Source organism: Mustela lutreola, chromosome 4, assembly GCF_030435805.1.
Source record: "Mustela lutreola isolate mMusLut2 chromosome 4, mMusLut2.pri, whole genome shotgun sequence".
NCBI lineage: Eukaryota > Metazoa > Chordata > Mammalia > Carnivora > Mustelidae > Mustela > Mustela lutreola.
The window spans coordinates 72,635,591-72,656,962 of record NC_081293.1 but is presented as its reverse complement, the minus strand read 5'-3'; the positions used below and the strand labels follow the sequence as shown (position 1 = coordinate 72,656,962).

Sequence of the window (21,372 nt, the reverse complement as noted above, 5' to 3'; positions counted from 1 at the left end):
TAGGGAATGTCTCTTTACATAGTGCAGAAACAATGTTTTGAATAGTGTGGCTTTGGAAATAGCCATAAACCAAGGGGGAAGAGTCCTACCTTCTGCTTGTCTATGGGCAAGTAGCTAGGTTCCAGAAGCACTTCAAACAGATGGCTGTCAAGTGTTTCAGTTCCTGGGTAATAGGTATCCAACCCCTGGCAGATGGAAATTGGAGCACGTTGCCAGGATTGTGACGTTTTAGGCAGATCCCCTAGCAACCTCATTTGGTGAACTGGGAACATTAGGGAAGTGGTAGAGTGATGGTGCCAAATCTTGGACAGTATCACTCCTAAAGGCTGTTGGCTTGTCCCATGACACTTCACAGGTAGGAACAAGAGATGTTACAGGCTCTGCCCACGTAGGACTCCATTGCACATTGACAATGAATCCTGTCCATGAGCCAGCAGCACCCTGTGGAGAAACACTGGTGGAAGGAAGACCTGGCCTCTGAGGGCAAGGGATCACGCCTCCCAGGGTTCCAAAGATAGGGTAGAAACTCACGGCAGAAGCTTTTAGGCTGATTACCGTTAGTGCAACATGAAACATTGAAAGGTTATATGCTGTTTTTTTAGTTTTAATAATCAGATGTAACTTGTCGAATTCCCTAAAAACCCATCGGATTCTATTTTTGCGTAGGCGCAGGCTGTTGGAAGATTTACAGAGCAAAGATAAGGTACAGTGTGGTCTTCCAAAGAAGCCACAGGGTTAGAGGCTATTAAGCATTTCTGAGGTAATTTAATCACGTATGTCATCAGCGCCTCTCCTCATGGCCGTGGCGGCTGTGGCACAAGGGTGACCTTAGTTCTGATTTTGAAAGCAGCTCTTCAGTGTATTTTTTTTTTTCCTCCCAAAAGCTCTTCTAACAGATTTTAAAGAAGGCTCTATATCAATAAATAATTTTCTTTTCTGAATTTTTCTTGAGTAAATAGCCTTAAGGCAGTAGTCCTGTGGTTTCTGAAAAATAACAAGCAGAAGATCTTTTGCACAGACTAAGGTTGCCAGGAAGAAGTCACCTGTTTTGAAGTATAAGAAGTGGCCTGTCCTCTGGGCTGATGCAACCCCTTCCAGGGTGAAATGGGGGGGCATGCTGAGGGGAGGCGGTAGGCTGAGCGTGAGCTTGCATTTGTCCCCAGGCAGGTGCCTTGGGGCAGTGTGCAAACTGCACCATCTTGGCCCCAAATCACTATCATTTCATCGTATTTGGCTTCATTGCATATATTCCTTTAACTTGCACGCTTTTGAGTACCTGCTACGTGATGCGCTCTGTTAAGTGTAGTATTACACAAGCTCAATGGTAGGTCCCTTTAACTGGGTGCTTGCCCGATGGCGGCTTCTTTGCTAAGTGCTTCCTACTTACTTATACTCACAAGTGTCCCATGAGCTAGGTAAATTTTGTTTTCATTTTCTGATCAAGGAAGCTAAAGCCTTAAAATATAACATAACAAAATAACATAGCACAGCAGAAAACATAGCGCAGCAGAAAACACAGCATAGCAGAATAATATAGCACAATAAAATAACACAGTAACAAATAAAATGATAAGAAATGATATAGGTGGGAAAGAATTCACTTCAGAAAATAAGCTGGACTGATTCTTTGTGGTTATTTTACATTCTCACTTACCAACTGAAAACAATTGGTAAAGCTGTCAACCTTGCTGTGCGTTAAAATCATCTGGGAAGATGTTAAAACATTATCTTGGATAACATGGATGAACCTTGAAGACATTAAGTTAAGTGAATTAAGCCTGTCACCAAAAGACAAACACTGTAAAATTGCATTTATACGAAGCCCCTAGGGGAGCCAAATTCACAGAGGCAGAAAGTCAAATGGTGGCCGCCAGGGGCTGGGGAGAGAGGAGAATGGGGAGTTCATGCTTAATTGGTATAGTTTCAGTTTGAGAGGCTGAAAAAATTGTACAGATGGAGGATGGTGATGTTTGCACAACACTGTGACTTTATTTAATGCCATTGAACTGTACACCTAAAAAACATTAAAATGATAAAACTATGTTATAGATTTATATTTTATTACCACTTTGAAAAATATATTGCTTTCTTAGAATCCACTCCATGACTTGTTGAATCTGAATTCCTAATGACTTTCAGGTTTGGAAACCACAGTTCTAGGACATTTTGAACAAGGGTTTGGTCTAACGGGTTAGTCCGTACTTTGGAAAAGTCAGTGATTTTGCAGAATTAACATTAAAATCAAACTTGGAAGTTTGGATATTTCATAGTTCTAGAAGATCCTATTTAAGACTGTACTATCAGTATTTTTATTGTGCTTATGTAATGTGATCGCTGGTCTTTGTTCAGTGGCAAGCAAATTTGTCTCACACAGTATTTCATGGCATCTGAGATTGCTCAGGCCAGAAGGATTATTTCTGTATTAGAGGTGAAAACAGACTCCTAGAGCTCAAGAGACTGGCGTCTCTCACACATGCTGCTTAGTGTGAGGGTCGTAGGAAAGATACCTCTCTGATGGGAATAGAACCCTTGTCTAAGTGAAAATTGCAGGGATAACAGTTTTATAGGTTTTCTTTTTTTAAGCATTGAATTGTAGTTCCTGCCATCAATTACATTAGTCATTTGAATGGAGAAATGTCAGATGACTAAAGAGATGTGGGAGAATGTCCTAGAAGGGTTGACATGACAGAAGGTGTGCAGGGGGTGTTGGGCTGCAGCACTCATGGAGGGCACTGAGGGCAGGGCAGAAGAGGACAAGGACCTAGAGCTGCCTGTCCCGGAGCCCTTTACTTCAGAGGGGTGCCTCCCTACTCTCTCCTGGGTAGAGTCCCTGCTAGACCACATGCAGGGATCTGGACCCTGGAAGTCCATTGCCCGGATAGCTTTGAGCTCACTTCCAAGGTCTGCTTGGACCTCTCCTCAGCTCCTTTCTTCCCACTCTGCTATTGTCGACCCCATGTCCAAGTGCAGACGAGACAGGTAGCTGTGTCTGTGTGTGTGTTGTGGGAAACGGTGGTTGTTGTGGACAGTGCTTGGTTGCATAAGACATCAGGCCTCTGCAAATACTAGTGATGGATTTATTTATTCATATATAAATTGCTGAAAATTTTTCCCGTTACTACACCCCTTCCTCTTTTCCAGACAGATCTGCAGGCCTTCTCTCTTTTTTTTAATCGACCATATTTGGCATATAACATTACAAATTTAAGGTATACACTGTGTTAATTTGATACATTTATATATTGTAATTTGTTTGCCATTATGACAATAATTACCTCCATCACATCATTCTTCTAGAGCTGTAATAATTAAGCTCTAGACTCTTAGCCAGTTTACTTGCCTGGATTTACTACGCTGGGCATTATATGTATCTTCATGACTTGCCTACTAATATTTTTATTTACTGTTGTCAGTTTGTACCCTTAAATATCTGTCTTATTTCCACCCCCCTTCCCTATGACCTGGTAACCACTATTTTACTGGGTTTTGGGGTTATTTTTGTTTGTTTTTGGTTTTTTGTTGTTTTTGCTTTTTTTGTTTGTTTTGTTTTGTTTTTATCAAAATGGCTTTTTTACATTCCACAAATAAGTGATATCTTAAAGTACTTGGCGCTCTCTGTTTGACTTTTCTCACTTGCAAAATGTGCTCAGGGTCCATCCATGCTGTAATGGCAGACGTCTTCCTTTCTCATGGCTGAATACTAGTCTGTGTCTATCACCTCTATATGTGTGACTCTATTACATAACCCATACCATAGAGACACCTGTGTATCTATGTCTCACGTAATCTTTATCTACTCCCTCCATTGATGGGTTCCTTAGGCTGTTCCTCTGTCTTGGCTTATGTGAATAATGCTGCAGTAAACATGTGAATTTCTTGATCTGAGAATTTGTGGTCAATACTAGAGACTTCTGGAAGATAAGATGCTCTCTATTTTTTAAAGCCTAAATGCATTTAATGAGATTGCAGAGTGTCTGGAGTCAAATGGAGAAAGAGAAGACCTTGTAAATCATTCTCCAGGAATGGATTTCTCTGCACAGACTCACCTGGGAAGGCTAACTAGAAGCATCAGGGTTCCCCGCTTGACCAAAGGTCCCCTTTGTCATCTATGGGCACAAGAGCAGAGAGCCATTGGACATCAAGTGTCTTTGGTGACCTTGAAAGCAGAGAGATGAAAGATTTTACTTTCTGCCTTCTGGGTATGACCTGACTCTTGGGTTGGGTGTGACCTTGAGGAAGGCCTGAACAATGAATGTCTTCAGAGAAGACATACCTGAGAAAGAAGGGTTCCTACCCCAGATCAAATATACCTTAATTGAAGAGAGTGAAGAAATGTGCATTTCTAGCACTCTTGAGTCTATAATGAGATTATATTATTAGAACATTTATTTTGATTATTGAAGGTCTTAAACAATGATAACTTTTAGAACAAAAATATGTTTATAATTGTGGTGGCTGCTGAAGTTTATTGGATGTTTCCTATGTGCCAGGAACCTTCTTAATACTTAATATCTGCTATTTTTCTTATGTTCAACACAGCCCTATGCAGTGGGTGGTAAGATCTATCCCGCCTTTTTTTAAGGGAAGGAGGCTGAGACCTCGAGAAGTCAAACTGCTTGCAAGGGGCATAGCTAGTAATTAGCAGCAGAGCTTAACTCAGCTTGATTCTCTTCCATCCGGAGGCCCATATGCTTACTCACTACCCACCGGTCCAGGCTAAGGCGTTTGCATTGTATCATGCAGATGATAAAATTATACCTTAATGATGTCTCCATAATGGTTTGCTTTATTTCAAGTATCTTTATACACAGGAAAAATGGTAATTCTTAGAATCTGGTGAGATAAGAGCTAGCCTTTGGAGGTTGGAGCCATTCATTGGGTGGTAAGAGCTGAATGCTGCCGACAGACAATAAATCTGGCAGTGATGAGTGAGTAATACACAGAGGGGGCCACAAGAGACTCCAGGAAGGAAGATCAGTTACAAGACCATTGCAGAGCAGACTGAAGCCGGATTGATGCCAAATGATCTCATCAGGGGAGCAAAGTATTTTGGATGGGGGGAAGCATTGGTGAGCTCATTAAGGGGAAGGCTCAGGTATCTGTGAGATGAAGAAGGACCCTTACTTAATCCTTCATCGGTAGAAATTGGTTTCCTTGGTAAGTCAGAGATTTCCGCTTTTATTCAATTGGCATGAGCTGTAGGAAGCCATTGGCGCAGAAATAAATAGTACCTGTCGATATTCTTGGCATTCAACTTGATACTGAGCTGATTTCTTATAGCAGAATATAAAGGCTTCCTGTCTCCAAATGCTACCTGAAGATAAGTTCTGCCACCTCGTGCTGTGCTCTTGGTAGAGGACACTGATGAACTAGCTCCACACTTAGTTTGGCTGGAGATGTCTTCCCTTAGACATATGGGACTACATCTAATACTCTGATGATATTTAAAAATGAAAACCTGATAAAGTCAAGCCCTTTGCTACTTAGTAGGTTTGAAAACAAATTGTTTGTGGGGTATGAAAAATAAACTGTTCTTACAGATTGCTGACCACAAAGTCCTCCTCCACCTCCCTCCCTCTGATCCCACATCCAGTCCACCGGGAAATCACGCTGCCTGATCTGACCCTATCACAGAGCTCAAGTGCCAACTGCTTCCCCCTTTTGCAAATGCATCTGTCAGATGGGAATTGAGGTTCCTCGCTGATCTAGAGTCTCTACTGTGGCTGCCTGGCCATTGGCTCTCCACAGAATTGGCTCTCCACAGAGCTGGGAGAGGGTCCTTTTAATTTGGGAGCGAGACCTTGCCACACCCACTCAGAACCCTGCAGTGTCTGCACGTTTCACTCAGATGGAAGCCAACTCCTTTGGGGGGTGAGAGGCACATGCTCCTTCGTGATCTGCATTTTTCCCCTTCCCTCTTGATGCCTGTGCTCTTCCATTCTCCCCCAGCCATTGAACTCTGGACACTAGAGCCCCACCGTGCTGCTCCTGGAATCCACTAAGGGCTGCAGACCCCTTGCCCTCCTGGTTCCTCTACCTGGATCCTCTCTCTTAGATCTGTGGTTAACTGTCCTTCCCACCGCTCAGATGTCTGTGACAATCTCACATTATCAATGAGGACATCCTAATCCAGTTCAATCTTTCATTTTAAACCCCCTCCCATTGTAATCCCTGCTACCCTGTGGGACTTTTTGTTTTGTTTTGTTTTGTTTGTGGAAAATGCTGGAGCCCTAACCTATAGTGCTCTATGATATATACATGAGTGTAAAATATCACATGTACGATATATGTTATGTTTACTATTTACTAGTTCTTTGATCAATACACAGGAACCTTTGCATTTGTTGATGAATCCCAAACACCTACAACAATTCATGGCCCCTAATAGGCACTCAAGTTTGAGGGAGTAATAAATAATTGAATTAAACCAGTATTTTAACAACACTAAAAATAGTTTTCTTTGAAATGGACCCATCAGGTATGTTTTATTTAGCTGGAACCATGATTGTGTATTTTGTAATACTGTGTTTGACAAAATATATAGTCCTAACACAGAAAATCTTGAAAACAGAAAGATAAAAGGAAAAAAATAAAAAAGATTGTTACTCCACCTAACGTACTCGTTACCTTTGTGATACTCTCCAGCAAAGACTCTCTACTTGTAACTATAAGCGGATTTAGTAAAAACAACTATCTGAGAGTCTCCATAATTTTTGTCACATTTTCCTTGTAATAATATCCTGTAGGTATTCCATGTCGTACATGGTTTTTATCAATAAATCCCATCAGTGGTTCCCCAACTTATGTGGGTTGTATGTATCAATATTTACAATATTAGGAGGTAAAAATGAGAATATTTAAAAATGTTTACTAATACATTTAAACATGCCAAAAATAAACACTGTATTTTAACGTAAAGTAGCCGATTTTTAATAAAGATGACTATATCTTCCCAAAACAAACAAACAGAACTTAGTGCAAATAGAAGTTTAAGTTTACATTTTTGCCAATCTGTTAGTATCTGGCTTAGTGGAAGAGATTCTCATATTTGCTTCTGTATTCCATCTGTTAAATTTCTCTTGTTCTGGTTGAACTATATGAAAAGATCATTCCCAGAGGGAGATGTAGTAGGAAAAGGGAGAAGTAAGCTGATGGTCTTTTCAGCTAATTTTGGATGTTCTTATTTAATATTATAGCATTACCCAACAAGTGGTAGTTTATTAAAGGTTAATTACAATATGGAATGTGAAATAGTTACTACATTAAGATCCATTGATTCATCTTGTACTTTGAATAGATCTTTCTTCATGCATGATTTTGTAACATCATGCATCAATCATCTGGAAAATACTGGTTCACCAAGTTATGCAGAATTCCCAATTAAAAAAAAAACAACCCTCCCATTTGATAATATCCACCTATCATTGATATCTCATCAGAAGAGTCTTCGAGAATCAGAAAGGTATTGAGCCCAAAGTGGCAGATAAGGTTTGTCGGATGTTTTAATTTTCATTTGAGAATTTACATCTTATCATTGGCAACAAATACTGCTGGTTTTTTGGATTTTTGGTTTTGTTTTTGAAGTCATGGGCTCACTTTGTTCTTTTTGAAGAATTGTCTGCCAGATCCTCAAATCTGCATAACCACAGTTGGTTGATCACTGCCAAGTAAAAATGATGTTCCATATAAAAAGTGGAACTCTTCATCTTGCAACTCCAACAATTATGCAAGTGATTTTCCCTGAGACAGCCGTCGTGCTTCAGTAGCCCCAGAAGGGCTGTAAGTGGACTTGTCACTTTGTTACAGTGTTCAAAAAAACACATATTCAAGCGTTGAAACATGATAAAATGAATAACTCTTACTGTTGCATCAAAAATGTTTGAAAGTAACTCTGGCATTTATTTAACTTCTAACTGTAAGTGGTGATGAAGAACTTAATGGCACCTGCAGCAGTTTAGTGTTACTGCCTTAATTTGTGCTGAGGGGCCACAGCTGCTCCTGCACCATCTATGTAAATATCAGCATCACTTGTGCCAGGGTAAACCATCATCATGGACAGTTATTCCAAAGGGAGCAGCCAATACCACAGGTGTCTGTTGCCAAGTGCTCATCGAAAAGATGATTTTTTTTTTTGATGATCAGTTGGTTCTGATATCAAATAAATACAACCAAAGGAGCAAGTCTAGCCACGGCTATAGATGCATCCATTGGTACAGCAAAAGTACATTTCTGTAAAAAAGATCTCAACTCCTTTTTGTCCTTGCAGCTCTGTTTTAAATGCAAGAAGATACTGTATCATTGGACGGAGACAGTGCAATGCTTTCTTGTACTGAGGTCATCCAGCAGGCATGGAGTCAAGTCTGCGTGGCTTCAGGGGTCTCTGAGTTGTCCTGGAGGTCATTCCAGCCAGGACTTAATGATCACTCATCCTGTAAAATGCTCTCCTTCTTAATCTGAGAAGCGTACCAAATCAGTTTTGTTTCTCAAAACTTCATCATGACTACATTTAAAAGCTCAATTTCCTTTTCCCTGAAAAGGAATTTGTCCATGATTGGGCTCAAAATGACATAACTAGCATGATAAAGTTAATTTTGAAATACTCTGTTGTGTAAGGCAATAAGGTAAATTGTAACATTGAGGGGGAGAACTAGCTATTGTCATATTTTCCTCATTTATAGTGTTTCCAGATTGCTTTGGACAAGATTTATCCATCCATGAGTCAGAAAATTCTCTGATGTGTCCTTTATGTTTTTCGGTGTCTTTAGGTTTAGAAATTGGCAGCTGTAGTTTGAGGAGTCTTCCATTCTCATGTTTCAAAGTAGTGATCCATCCCTAAAAGTGAACAAAAAGATAATAAACTTTCTTTTATTAAGTTCTTAATACCAATAATCACAAAATTCTAGAATTATAACCGCGTTAGATAAAATTTTTACAGTTAGAAATGTTTTTGAAGGGGCACCTGGGTGGCTCAGTGGGTTGAAGCCTCTGCCTTCGGCTCAGGTCATGATCTCAGGGTCCTGGGATTGAGCCCTGCTTCAGGCTCTCTGCTCAGCGGGGAGCCTGCTTCCCCCTCTCTCTCTGCCTGCTTTTGATCTCTGTCAAATAAATGAATAAAATCTTTAAAAAAATGTTTTTGAAGAAAAAATATAAAATGATTACTGCAACAGAAGTTATCCAAATGTGTTTTCTTCTTCTTCCTCTTTTTTTTTCTTTTTCACCTTGACACAAGGAACATGTATCAAGCCTGAATAACCATAGTTACTTAGGAGTTCAAAATAATGATATGTTGGACAATAATAAAGTTACATGTGTGAAAAATGTCTAGTAAGAGCCCAGAATTACTGAAATTATACTGAGTTAATTTCTGCAAATAGCACACATATCCTAAACCTACACACTACCTTAAAAAAAAAAATTCTAGGAAACACAAGAGCTTACAAGCATAAGTATATATAATATATAATATGTGTTATATATTATGTGTTTATTATAAATGTGTATATATATGAAATCCACACATATATATCAAAGTGATGTCATCATTACCATATGTCATGGAGTCTCTGGGGGATTCTGTGGTACATATGTGAAAACTAAGGTGAAAAAGGCAAATTGCAACTTAAACTATTTGCTTTGACTTTAAGAAACCCCTCAAAAAGGTCTAGCATAGTCTCTCAGATCACCTTCCAAGAACTTCTATATACGATTATGTTATTTTGTATATATTGCATATGCAATATATATGCAATCTATCTATCTATCTAGATAGATCATCAACACATGGCTGAGATATAATTTTTTCTACTTGGATTTCCTTTCCCCTCTGTTGTAACTTTGAAGGAGTGGATTAGCAAAAATAAAATCATTAAGGTAAATTCAGAATATGAGACATCCAATGAGACCATGGTCCCAGTGTCTTCCAAAAGTCAATGCCATGAAGGCAGGGTGGAAGGATCTTTTAGAATAAGAGACTAGAAGAATGTAACAGCCATAACCAATGTGTAGAATCTTACTGGATCCTGGTTTGAGAAGAAAAAACAAACCAGGAAAGACATTTTTGAACAATAATTGAATATGAAACATACTAGATGGTATCCAGAATCGAAGTTGATTTTCTGATTGTATTATAATGTATTATAGTTATTTAGGAATGTGTTCTTATTTTTAATAAGTGAAGATTAGGGGTAAGGTGATATCTGCAACTATCAAATATTTCATCAAAATATCTATAAGCCTTTTTATCACTATACAGGTAGGAAAAGACAAACTGAGGGTAGAAGAAACAAAGATGGTAACAGTTGCAAATCTGGATAGTAGGGATACAGGTGATTCTTGAACTATTCTTTCAGCCTTTCAATTTGTTCAAATGTTTTCATAGTAAAAATCAAAGAATAAAAAAAAATCAAAATATAAAAAAAATCAAAAAAATTATTTGTTAACAAATCTCATATTCTTAATACTATTCATATCCAAATCATTGTATAAAAGTATATGGAACTGGTTTGAAAGTTGCATGAAAAGCTGCATGAGGCATTTGCTAATAATACTTTTACTGTAAACTGTGTAGCTCAGTGGGTAAGTGACGAGCTCCGTGTCCTTCTCATCATTCACCTACATCGAGTGCTATGATCTCAGGCAAATTCTCAAGGTGGTGCTTGTCAAATTTGTGAAATGGATTATTTCAGAAGGTGGTTGTGAAACGAACCTTCATGCTTTCTGTGATATCCCTAGCCTAGTGCCTGGCAAATAGAAAGCACTCATCTCATCTTCACTTATTGTCATTGCAAATACCAAGTGCTTACTTCAATCTGTTAGAAAAGCCAGTGGTGAGGCACCTGGGTCGTGCTGTCTGTTAAGCATAGGACTCTCAGAATTGGCTCAGGTCATGATCTTGGGGTTGTGAGACTGAGCCCTGTGTCAGGCTCCCCACTGACTGGGGAGTCTGCTTAAGCTTTTCCTCTCTTTCTGCCCGTTCTGCTCCTTCCTTGCCTCCCTCCCTCTCTCTCTCTAAAATGAATCTTAAAAAAACTTAAAAAGCCACTGGTGAAGCTTTACATATATTAAATCATGTCTATTACATTACATTACATTCAAATGTGTTCTATAACTTCAGGCCTATTGAAAGTCCTTAGGGAGCAAAATGTTTTAATAGATATGTAAGATTTACTTGTAATTAGCATGCAAATAATTATAATTATTTTTACATACATTTAAATATCCTCCTCTACTGTTGAAACATGTTCTCAAAGTTTGTCCTGATAATTATTTTGCCTTAAGTTTTCTAAATCATAAACAACTTCATCTTGAATTATATGTCCATATCAGTGGAATCTTTTGATGTATTTGGGAGAAATATAACCACATTTCATGGGTAGAATTCCAAATTATGAGTATTCTCAGTTCTTGGTGTTCAAGCTACTGGTAACCAATAATTCTTAAAGAGCAAATTATATGAGAGACCTTATGAAGTGTTTGCAGTAATAAATATCTTAAGATTTTAAAGATGGCTCCAGAAATGTTTTCAGAGCAATTTTCTAAAGTGGAGTTATTTATTTTTTTAATTGCTTTCTATTTTGTTCAATCTAGAAGTTCTCTAGTTGTTATGGATAGTTTTTTATAGTCTTTCTTCTTAAAAATCACCCTTAATTTTTGTTAGTAACAAGTGCTGCTGAAGGCTGTGAGACATTTAAGTAGGAGATCATGATAAGTATACAATGGAACATTATTCAAGCATGAGAAAGAAGGAAATCCTACAGTTTGTATTTGCAGCCGGGGATGGACCTTGAAGGCATTATGCTAAGTCTACAGGCCAGACTGAGAAAGACAGATACATTGTGTCATGTAAATGTGGAACCTAAATAAAAGTCAAGCTCAGAGAAAGATCCAGTAGAAAAATGGTTGCAGGGCGCTGGAGGGTCTAGGACACAGGAAAAGGCTAGTAAAAGAATACAAATTTTCAGCTGTGGTTTAGGATGAATAAAGTCTGTATCTCATCTGTAATTCCGTGAGGATGATCTTTCCCACTGTGAGTTATGCTAAAGGAGGACAACTGGAATGTTTTCCACCAAAAAAACCCAAAAAACTTGTGACCGTTGTGTTAATGAACTGGATGGGAAGCGCCCTTTACGATGTGTATCATAGCATGATGATGTACACTTTCAATATCTTCTAATTTTGTTATACCTCAAAGCTAGGGGAAAAAAATGAACTTGTAGAAGGTAATGTAAAGTGCCCCCCTAAAACTTAATGTTTCCGTTTCCATTTAGTGTATTACATAGTCAAGCAAATATATATTTTTTTCATAGATAAGAACTCTGAGGAACACTGAAGTATTATTGTTATGGCTTGGCATAGACATAGCCATTGTTGAAATAAATAGCGGAGCCCCTGTCTAAAGAAGGGGGCTAATTACAATGAAAGGAGAAAAACTCAGTTATAGTTTGTTTCCTGCAAATACCCACTGGGAAGGGGGCATTCTATTGGTTCTTAGATCTTAGGAGACTCGGAGATACAGCTCATTAAAAGAACAAGGAAGGGCTAGATTTTTCAATCTGCATCACTTCGGGTAACAGCTTCTTCTGTCTTCCTCTCTTTCTGAGATAAGTTCCATCCAGCTGCTGAAATAGACTGCCTTCTGGAAATTAAAACCCACGTGGCCAAGGCTGCAGCAGTAAATCTGGTGGAGCAGATGGTCCTGGGTGAATTGTTCTACCTCTTTGTAAAACCCTGGGATTTTACCAATAGGCTTTACATTAAGTAATAGGAATCAGAGTGACAAATTAACAGAACTTCCATGCTTACATCCAAATAGTAGTCTGTGGCTTCTTTCATTGTTTCTTTCTACTCAAGCTGGAGTAATTTGCTAAGTCAAAAATCAGATATATAAACGTGTATGTGTTCATTTAGCATCCTCTCTCTATTCAAGCACCGAGATGGGATTAAATGGGAATTTAGTTCTATATCCCAGTTAGATTTTCCAGTGGTGCTTCACAAATTATGTGTTGATGAAGTGTTTTTTTTTTTTAAATTTTTTTAAGTTTATTACTATTTCAAATATAAAATAACTCATGGGTTTATGCATTTAACATCACTCAGTATTTTCATTTGCTGGTCAGTGGGGGGGAAATAAGAGGAGGAAAGAAGAATTAATAAGTTTCCTGGTCTACCGAGTCTGGTTTTTTTCTCCACCCTGTCTGATCTGATCTTTCTAATTGTCACAGGAAGCATTCACACATCTATGCTTTCATAACTTTCCTCAGCATCCTCTATTGAGTTATTTGTAAATAATAGAAAACGCAGGGGTTAAACAAGACCAATAAATCTTTCTTCTTTTTGTGGAGTTTAAATCCTAACAGGGAGAACACCCAGGAACAAATACCCGATTAAGTATCTAATGACGGTATTAGCAAGGGATACAGGAGCTCATGGTGGGAGAACTTGACCTAGCTGGAGGGAGTTGGGGAGAGAGGAAGCTTCCAAGGTTGTTGGATGAATGCTTGAAGGTCTGAGATGGAGCTGTGTCCTAAAGCATGAGCAGGAGTTGGTCTGTAGAAGGACGTTTTGCCTGTGTGCTTGAGTGAACGTGCTTGTGCATGAGTGTCTAGAGGGACCCAGAGAGGCAGAAGGAACAGTGGTAGATCTGGTGACACAGACTGATAAGGAAAAAAGTGGTTTTCTGCCCTATCACTGAGGCATCTGTGGTCCCACAGGTAATTATCAGTGGGATTTGAGCTCAGTTCTGTTCAGACTCCAAGTTCTTTCTAGTACAACATTCGTTTTCCTTGTTGGTCATCAAGCCATGCTTAAGTTCCTGCTTTATCTTTATCTGCAGGTTCTTTGTCCTGAAATGCATTTGCACGTTGGTGCCTTGTTTGTGAAAGAATGTTGCTTCAGCATCATCTCTTTTGTTTTTCAGTGTCCCAACATTCCAGAGCCTTCCTGAAGAAATCCTCAGTAAGCTTGCCGATGTCCTTGAAGAGGTAATTGTTTTTTGTCCTTGAACTTTTGGAGATGGGAAATAGCCCAGCACAGCAGTGTGAAGTCGAGTCATGTACTACAGAAACCTTGTAAATATTTTTATGCTCCAGGATGAGCTCTCTACTTGGCTTCAAATAAAAAGCAGCTCAGCACATCTGTCACTTATCCACAGTTAGAAATGTGCAAATCAACTGAGCGACAGAGGGAGGGAAACCTCCTTGTGGCAAATAGAGAATGTGACTTTGAATTCCAAGAATAAGAGCTAGAGTATTTCTCTAACTACAGTCAGTAAACCAGGATTGCATTAATTACCCAGAATGCTAAAGCTTTGGATGAGCCAATTTACATCAGGGCTTAGTGGTTAGATAGTGTTGTAGTAGTGTCTGAGTGTATTGGATACACCTTGGTTGTGTGCCTGCATGTAGGAAGATCACTGTTACTTATTCTCTGAACCTGCAGAGCTCAGGTGGTCTTGAGTGAGCTCAAAAGGATAAGGTCTCTGGTGCCTCCAGAGACCGGGAAGGAAGGGTACTGGGGTGCAGTGTGGGTCGGTGGGGTGATGGGGGTGTAGTAGGAGCTGGAGGAAAGTTGTGGTATCCTTTTTCCTCAGTGATCCAGAATGCAAGGCCATTCTGAAAATGAGGAGGGGGCAGAGGTATGAGAGGTTTGTGGGCAGATGAGAAGGCAGGAGAAAATGGAGCTATGTTTGAGCTAGAACAGTGTGATGGCCAGGTATGCTCCTGAGCCACTGGATGTTAACCAGCCAAGCCTAAATTAAACAGGCAAGGACGAGTTCATTTAAGACTCGGGGACAGAGCTCAAGCTGGACTCTGCTGGAGCAAAAGGTGGCAAGAGTTTTCAGTGTGGCACTGAGGTAGTGGAGAGGAATATGGTGGGATTCTTCCTGGGGGAGGTGGGGCAGTGTGATGAGGCCATTAGCATTTGCTCATCATTCCTTCTGGAAGGTGGGGTCCCTATTCCCCATAGACACATGGATGGGTGTTTGGCTAGGAAACCAGGAGTGGTGGAGGAAGAGAATGGGGAGCTGTGCAGCAGGTGCAGGCAGGATGGTGGAGGCTGACCATGGGAGATCAGCGGAGCGAGGAGGGGGAGGCACTCAGGGAGGAGTGGGGCCAAGAACAGATGGTGCATCAGGGGGTTTGAGTCTCTGGAGGCTGAAGAATTGTTGTAGGGGTGCGTTAACAGGAGTGAAATGTTTTTCTCTCTGGCTCCTCACCCTCCAGAATCCGAGAAGTGCCTATATACACATTCTTCATTCCACGCCTATGGAAGAGGGCTTTCCTATGATTCATTGGTCTCCCTTGTCAACTATGTGAACGCATAGTAAAGCACATTTGAGTCCTAGGTTCGGGTATAAAGAATTCACAAGAAAAAATACTGGCTGGATTTCTCTCTGAATGCCCCAATCCCTGTACCTGCAACCTCTTGGGGTGTAAAATTGTTTTTCCCAGTTCTTTTGGTTTTGCTTTCCTCGCTGAATACACTGAAGATCTGATGACCCTTTTCTTTTAAAACCAAGGAAGCTGAAAGTATACATTTACTAGACCCAATCAAACCCTACTAAAAAAAAAAAAAAAAAAGAAAAGAAAAGAAAAAAAAATCTTTCAGTCATGTTCTTTCTTTTTCACATCTGTGGAAGGATCTGTATTTTCTGCAAAACAAGAGCTTTGGCTCTATAATAATTCTGACCAGAGAAATGGGTTTGCATGTTATGTCAGATTCTCCTAATCAAAAGATGCCTTAATTTACCTTGGGATGGATGGCGTGAGCCTTAGCATAGCCCACACCCTCACTGCCTTGGAAGGCAAATGTGTGATGAAGTGCCCACATACTTGTCTTGAGGGCATGGAAATGAAGTCAACAGACAAAATGCGAGGTAGACCAATAAATAGACTACCCAATGCGTGAAAAGCCTTCAGCTCAAGTTGAATCAACAAGCGTAGTGAGAAATTAGATTAAACGATGTATCAGATGGAGTGCAGCAAATTTGGAAGAACAAAAGCAATACCAGTGTCACATAACATTAAAGGGAAATGTGCTTGCATAATAAGTGAGCTGTCTTTTTGCTGCAAATATCTTCAAGATGAAAGAAGCCCAGATTATCTTGAAAGGAAAGCAATATTATTATAGCTTTCAACAAAGAAGTTACAGCCTTGTTTGTTGGACAAATATTTATGGAACCCTGCCACGTGCCAGGAATTGTTCCAAGCTTGGGGGACTCAGGCGGAAGTTCCAGCAGAGGTTACAGATGAGCACTAAGGAGGGAAAATAGCCTTGAGGGATGAAGCCACTCTGGACCAGTTCACCAATGGGGGACCTCTCTGAGGAGGTAATGTTCACGCTGAGATCTAAGTGTAGATATGAGATACCCTGCTTTCCGGGCAGAGGGGAGGGCAGACATGGATCCCAAAGTGGGGGAATCTTCCCTGTCCTTAATGCACAGAAGGAATTTTGCAGACTTGAGTCAGGGGAGTTAGGGATGGAGAGAGCTATCAAGTGTCACTGGTAGAGGAATGAGAACAGTGTCACTGATGACGTGGCTCAGGAGGTCCTTGAGGACACCGTGGGATAGTTGGGGCATCATCTTCTGCAGGTGAAAGAGAAGCCCCGTGTGAGTCATTTCTGGTGCTGCCGTCCCCTTTGTGATTTCTAGCACAGATGTACCCACTGGTTTGCTCTTCCCTGTGAGCTTCTAAATCAGAATCTAATACCCTCGCTCCAATTATAGCAACTTAGTGCCCCTTTCTTCTTTCCTTTTATATCACATAGTAGAAAATTTTCCTCTGCATTTTGACTCTCTTGCCTTTTTAAAGAGACCTACAAACATTCTCTCTAGGCCCGTTGAGGAGTTGTGTGTAGGCATAGGTTCTTGGCAAAAAGTCTGTCTGGATGAAACAAAATAATCCCAGCATTTTCCTAAGTTGTGTTTTGTAAGACAGGTTGAAATAATTTATGTGGCTTTCTAATTATTCACGTTTATTATCACCATAATGCACTTTTGTCATCCCATACCTTACCCAAACTGAGCCTTAATACATACTGGATTGTTTTAGATACTCCAAATACATGGTTTGCTAGATAAACCATTTTGTTGTTTGTAAAATAAATTAGAAGAGGATTTTTAGGAGCATGTGGGGAATACCAAGCTCTGACTTTATAAACTGATTTCATTGACCTCTATTCTAGCCCATATATTATAGCAAAAATATATATATATATTTGTATTAGTGTGATCTCTTCTTTATTACTCTAACAACATAACACACTTTCCTTCTCCTTTATTTACACATGATTAGTCATCTTGATGAATGACATATTTCAAATAGATGGGACCATTCCTCACTCATCTCCAATTGAGAAACAGTTCCCTTCAGTGCTTACCTATCCAAGCACAATGGAGAATAAGCCCAGTGTCTAATGTTCACTCAGCTATCAGGACTGCAGTGACACCTTTAAAGAAATTTACAAATAAAAACATTTCCTTATAGAAAACATGATCAATGATTAACCTGATTCAAAGCCATATCACAAAGAGTGCTTGAAGTTACTTAGGGTAGGAATTATGCTTTCACCAATGAGGGTGAAAACCTTTAGATAACTCAAGGAAAACTGTACTTCATGGAAAATGCCAGATTGAAGAGCAAATCAAGCCAACAATTTCACTTTTCACCACTTGGCATAGCATAATTTCCCTTTATGTGAATAGAAGTGGGGCATGGGTACTATATTTAAATCTCTTGATTTTTAAATGGAAAATAAAGCACATCAAAACCACTTCTTTGCTTTTATTGAAATCTGTTTCATGTCCAATTCACTCATTAAAAAATTGGATTTGGTTGTCTTAGAATTAAAAAAACCTCTTGGCTACACTTTTAAAGCTCTTTACTTTGGGGTCTGCAGTTTCATATGGTTGGATCTTGTGCACATCTGAACCTAAATAATGGGTTGTTTTGGTTTGTTTCCCTAGATGGTACATTTATTTGTGTGGATATTTTAAATTTTTTTTATTTTATTACTGTTATTAATATTATTTGTATTGGATACTTGGACTGTCATGGCCCTGACAAGGTCTTAGACAAATAATATTCTTTGGACTTCCTGAAAAGACAAAGTAAAAGTAGAAAAAAAAGGCAAGGATGAAATGGGTTCAGTCCACCATTACTGATAATATGGTAGAGAGCAAATAGCAGATTATATAGTCCAGGGAACATGGCTGGAGAAGGAGGTTAATGTAATAGAGTCCTCCCGACCCCCACTTCTTGCTGCGAGGTCTGATGAGGTATTTCATTGTTTCTTGGCCGTATGTTTTCATGGCGGCATCTTCCCAGATCCTTGTGCATCTCTCCAGTTGAGTAATGCAGGGAAGGTCCTCTTTCCCCGGTAAAAAGCTCTCTTTTTACCACTATAAACAGTCCTAGAGTCTTCGGGAAAGAAACTGATGGAGCAGACAGGAACATTATTAATTCTTCTGAAATGTGTTGTAGAATTAAACTTTTCCTTCCCTTCCTTTAGGCCTGGCTCTTGCCATTCGAAGCCAAGCTGGAGGGAATTCAAAGACCAGTTCTTTCTAAATTGCTTTGGCATAAAGGATCTGAATTTGGAGATTGAATTGTTTAGTTCTTGCTGGTGTCTTCTGGGCCTTCCCTTCTGTGAGGCAAATAGCTTCTTTTGAAGGGGAATGACATAGATTGTGTGTGTGTGTGTGTGTGTGTGTGTGTATTGGCAGGATGTAGAGATTAAAACGTAAAGACAGAACTCTAATACTGATTTTTTCACATCTTAGTCTATTATAGGAGGAAATATGGAATGGGGAAAAATATTCACAAATCACATGCAATAAAGGACTTTTATTATTCAGGGTTCTCCAGAGAAGCAGAATGAATAGGATGTGTATAGGCCTTTTTTTTCCTAAGATTTTATTTATTTATTTGTCAGAGAGAGAGCGAGAGGAGAGAGAGAGAGAGAGTGGGTGCACAAGCCCCCAGGATGTGTATATGTCTATAGAGAGATTTGTTCTAAGGGATTTGCTCCTGTGACTGTGGAGGCTAGCAAGTCCAGACTCTCTAGGATGGGCTGGTGCTCTGGAGCCTAGAGGAACTGGTGTTGCCGTTCAAATCCAAAGACCATCTGCTGGCAGAATTCCCTCTTGGCAGGGGAAGTCAGTCTGTGGTCTATGAAGATCTTTTGCTGATTGGATGAGACCCCACCCCCTCACCTCCCCCCCACCCCATTATAAAGGGAAATATACATGGGTCAAAGTCCACTGATCAATTCTTATCCACAGAAAACACCCTCAGTGAGAAATCCAGAATAATGTTTAACCAAATACCTGGACACTGTGGCCCAGGCAAGTTGATACATAAAATTAATCATCAAAGGACTTGAATCTATAATATATAAAGAACACTCACAACTCAATAATAAACACATAAGTAGTTCAATTTTAAGAGCAGCCCATGAGTGGTGCCTGGATGGCTCTGTCAGTTAAGCGGCCATCTCTTGCTTTTGGCTCAGGTCATGATCTCAGTGTTTTGAAATTGTGCCCTGAATGGCTCTCTGCTCTGCAGGGGTCTGCTTGAGATTCTCTCTCTCCCTTTCCCTCTGCCCCTTGTCCTGCTGCTGTGTACGCATGCACGGTCTCTCTCTCTCTCTCTCTCTCAGATCTTTTTTTTTTTTTTCTTTAAAGATTTTTATTTCTTTATTTGACAGAGATCACAAGTAGGCAGAGAGGCAGGCAGAGGGAGAGGAAGAAGCAGGCTCCCGCTGAGCAGAGAGCCTGATGCGGGGCTCGATCCCAGGACCCTGGGACCATGACCTGAGCCAAAGGCAGAGGCTATAACCCACTGAACCAACCAGGTGCCCCTCTTTCTCAGATCTTTAAAAGTAGCACATGACTTACATGAGTAGACATTTGCCCAAAGGAGATATATGCAAAAGGCTACTAAGCACGTATAAAGATGTTCAACATTAATAGTCATTAGGGAAATGTAAATCAAAACCATGAAGTTATACACTTCACATACACTTGGGATAGCTTAAAAAAAAAAAGACAGGTGATAATAAATGTGGATGTGAAGAAATTAAAACTAATATGTCCCTGGTGGAGTGGTAAAACTGTGTAGCCTCTTTAAAAATCTGACCACACCTCAGAAAGGGAAATGTAGTGTTACCATGTGATGCGTACATTCTACTCTTGTGTATTTTCCAAGAGAACTGAAAATAGACATCCACAAAAACACTAGGACACTAATGTCCATTGCAACATTATTCCTAAGAGCCAACCCAGATGTCCATGAATGGATAAATTGAACATGGCAAACTCATACAAGGCATTGTTTTTTGGCTGAACAAACAAGCTGAGCACTGATACTTGGTACCACATGGATGATCATGAAGTCATCATGAGAAGAAAAATGCCACAAGTTGTCTGATTCTATTTCAAAGAAAGGTCTTTTCTGGACAAATTCTATTTGTCTCTTGTAGGCCAATCTGTAGAAGCAGTAAGTAGATTAGTGCTAGACCTGGGAGGATGAGGGGCTTCTGGTGAGCGACTGTCCAGAGTATGGGTCTCTTTTCACAGTGATGATGATATTCTGAAGTTAGATTTTGGTGATAGATTAGATTAGATAGATCTGAAGTTCGATTTTGGTGATTGCCTAAGTCTTCAAATATCCCGAAAACCATTGATTTATATACTTTAAATGGGTGAATTTTATAAGGCATGAACTGTGTCTTAAAGCTTTAAAATAAATTTAAAAGAGAGAAGAATAGAAGTAAGGGATGGCGAGGATGTGGTGGAGTGTGGACCGTGTTGCTAGAAACAGAGTAAGACCACAATGGCAGTAACTTGGAAATTTGCCCTGGAGAAGACTTGGGCGGGGAGAGTATTGTTTTCCTTTTTAAGTAGACCCCCACATTGTCTGTGTTAAAAGGATCAGTCGCTCAGGTCTCTCAAAATGGTGAGATTTTCGCAAACTATTGAACCCATCATTCGTGAATGTCTCACAAAGGCACGGGACTAGCATCCCGCCCTGCATTTTGTAGCGTTGCCGTGGTCTTCAATTATATAACAAACATGAAATCATTAACCCTGTAAACACATCATGTTGGGTGCTGAGAGCAATACTTATGGACCCCTTCACATATTGGTGCCTATAGAAAATACGTACTATACAGACACAGCATGGTTAACGGGGGAGCCTGCTCGGGGCTATTGCATATCTGAGTCCTCCCGGGCTCTCCAGCTGCAAGGCTGAGTGGATGCTGGTAATGCCGGGGGACCTCTGTGGTTGTTATAGCCTTGGGAGAGTCGCAGGGCGCTGTGACCAGTATCCAGCCCCAGATGTCAGTAGTGCGGACATAGAAAGTTGGCCG

At 39.9% G+C, this 21,372-nt stretch overlaps 1 protein-coding gene across 2 annotated transcripts in view; it reads left to right on the top strand.

The window, feature by feature from the left end:
* PRKG1 (protein kinase cGMP-dependent 1) overlaps window positions 1-21,372 on the top strand; it is a 1,263,025-nt gene that overhangs the window by 879,825 nt on the left and 361,828 nt on the right. For both annotated transcript variants that reach the window (XM_059170234.1, XM_059170233.1), the window contains exon 5: window positions 13,916-13,979. In XM_059170234.1, the coding sequence (XP_059026217.1) occupies window positions 13,916-13,979 (64 nt within the window). The remainder of the gene's footprint in view (window positions 1-13,915; window positions 13,980-21,372) is intronic.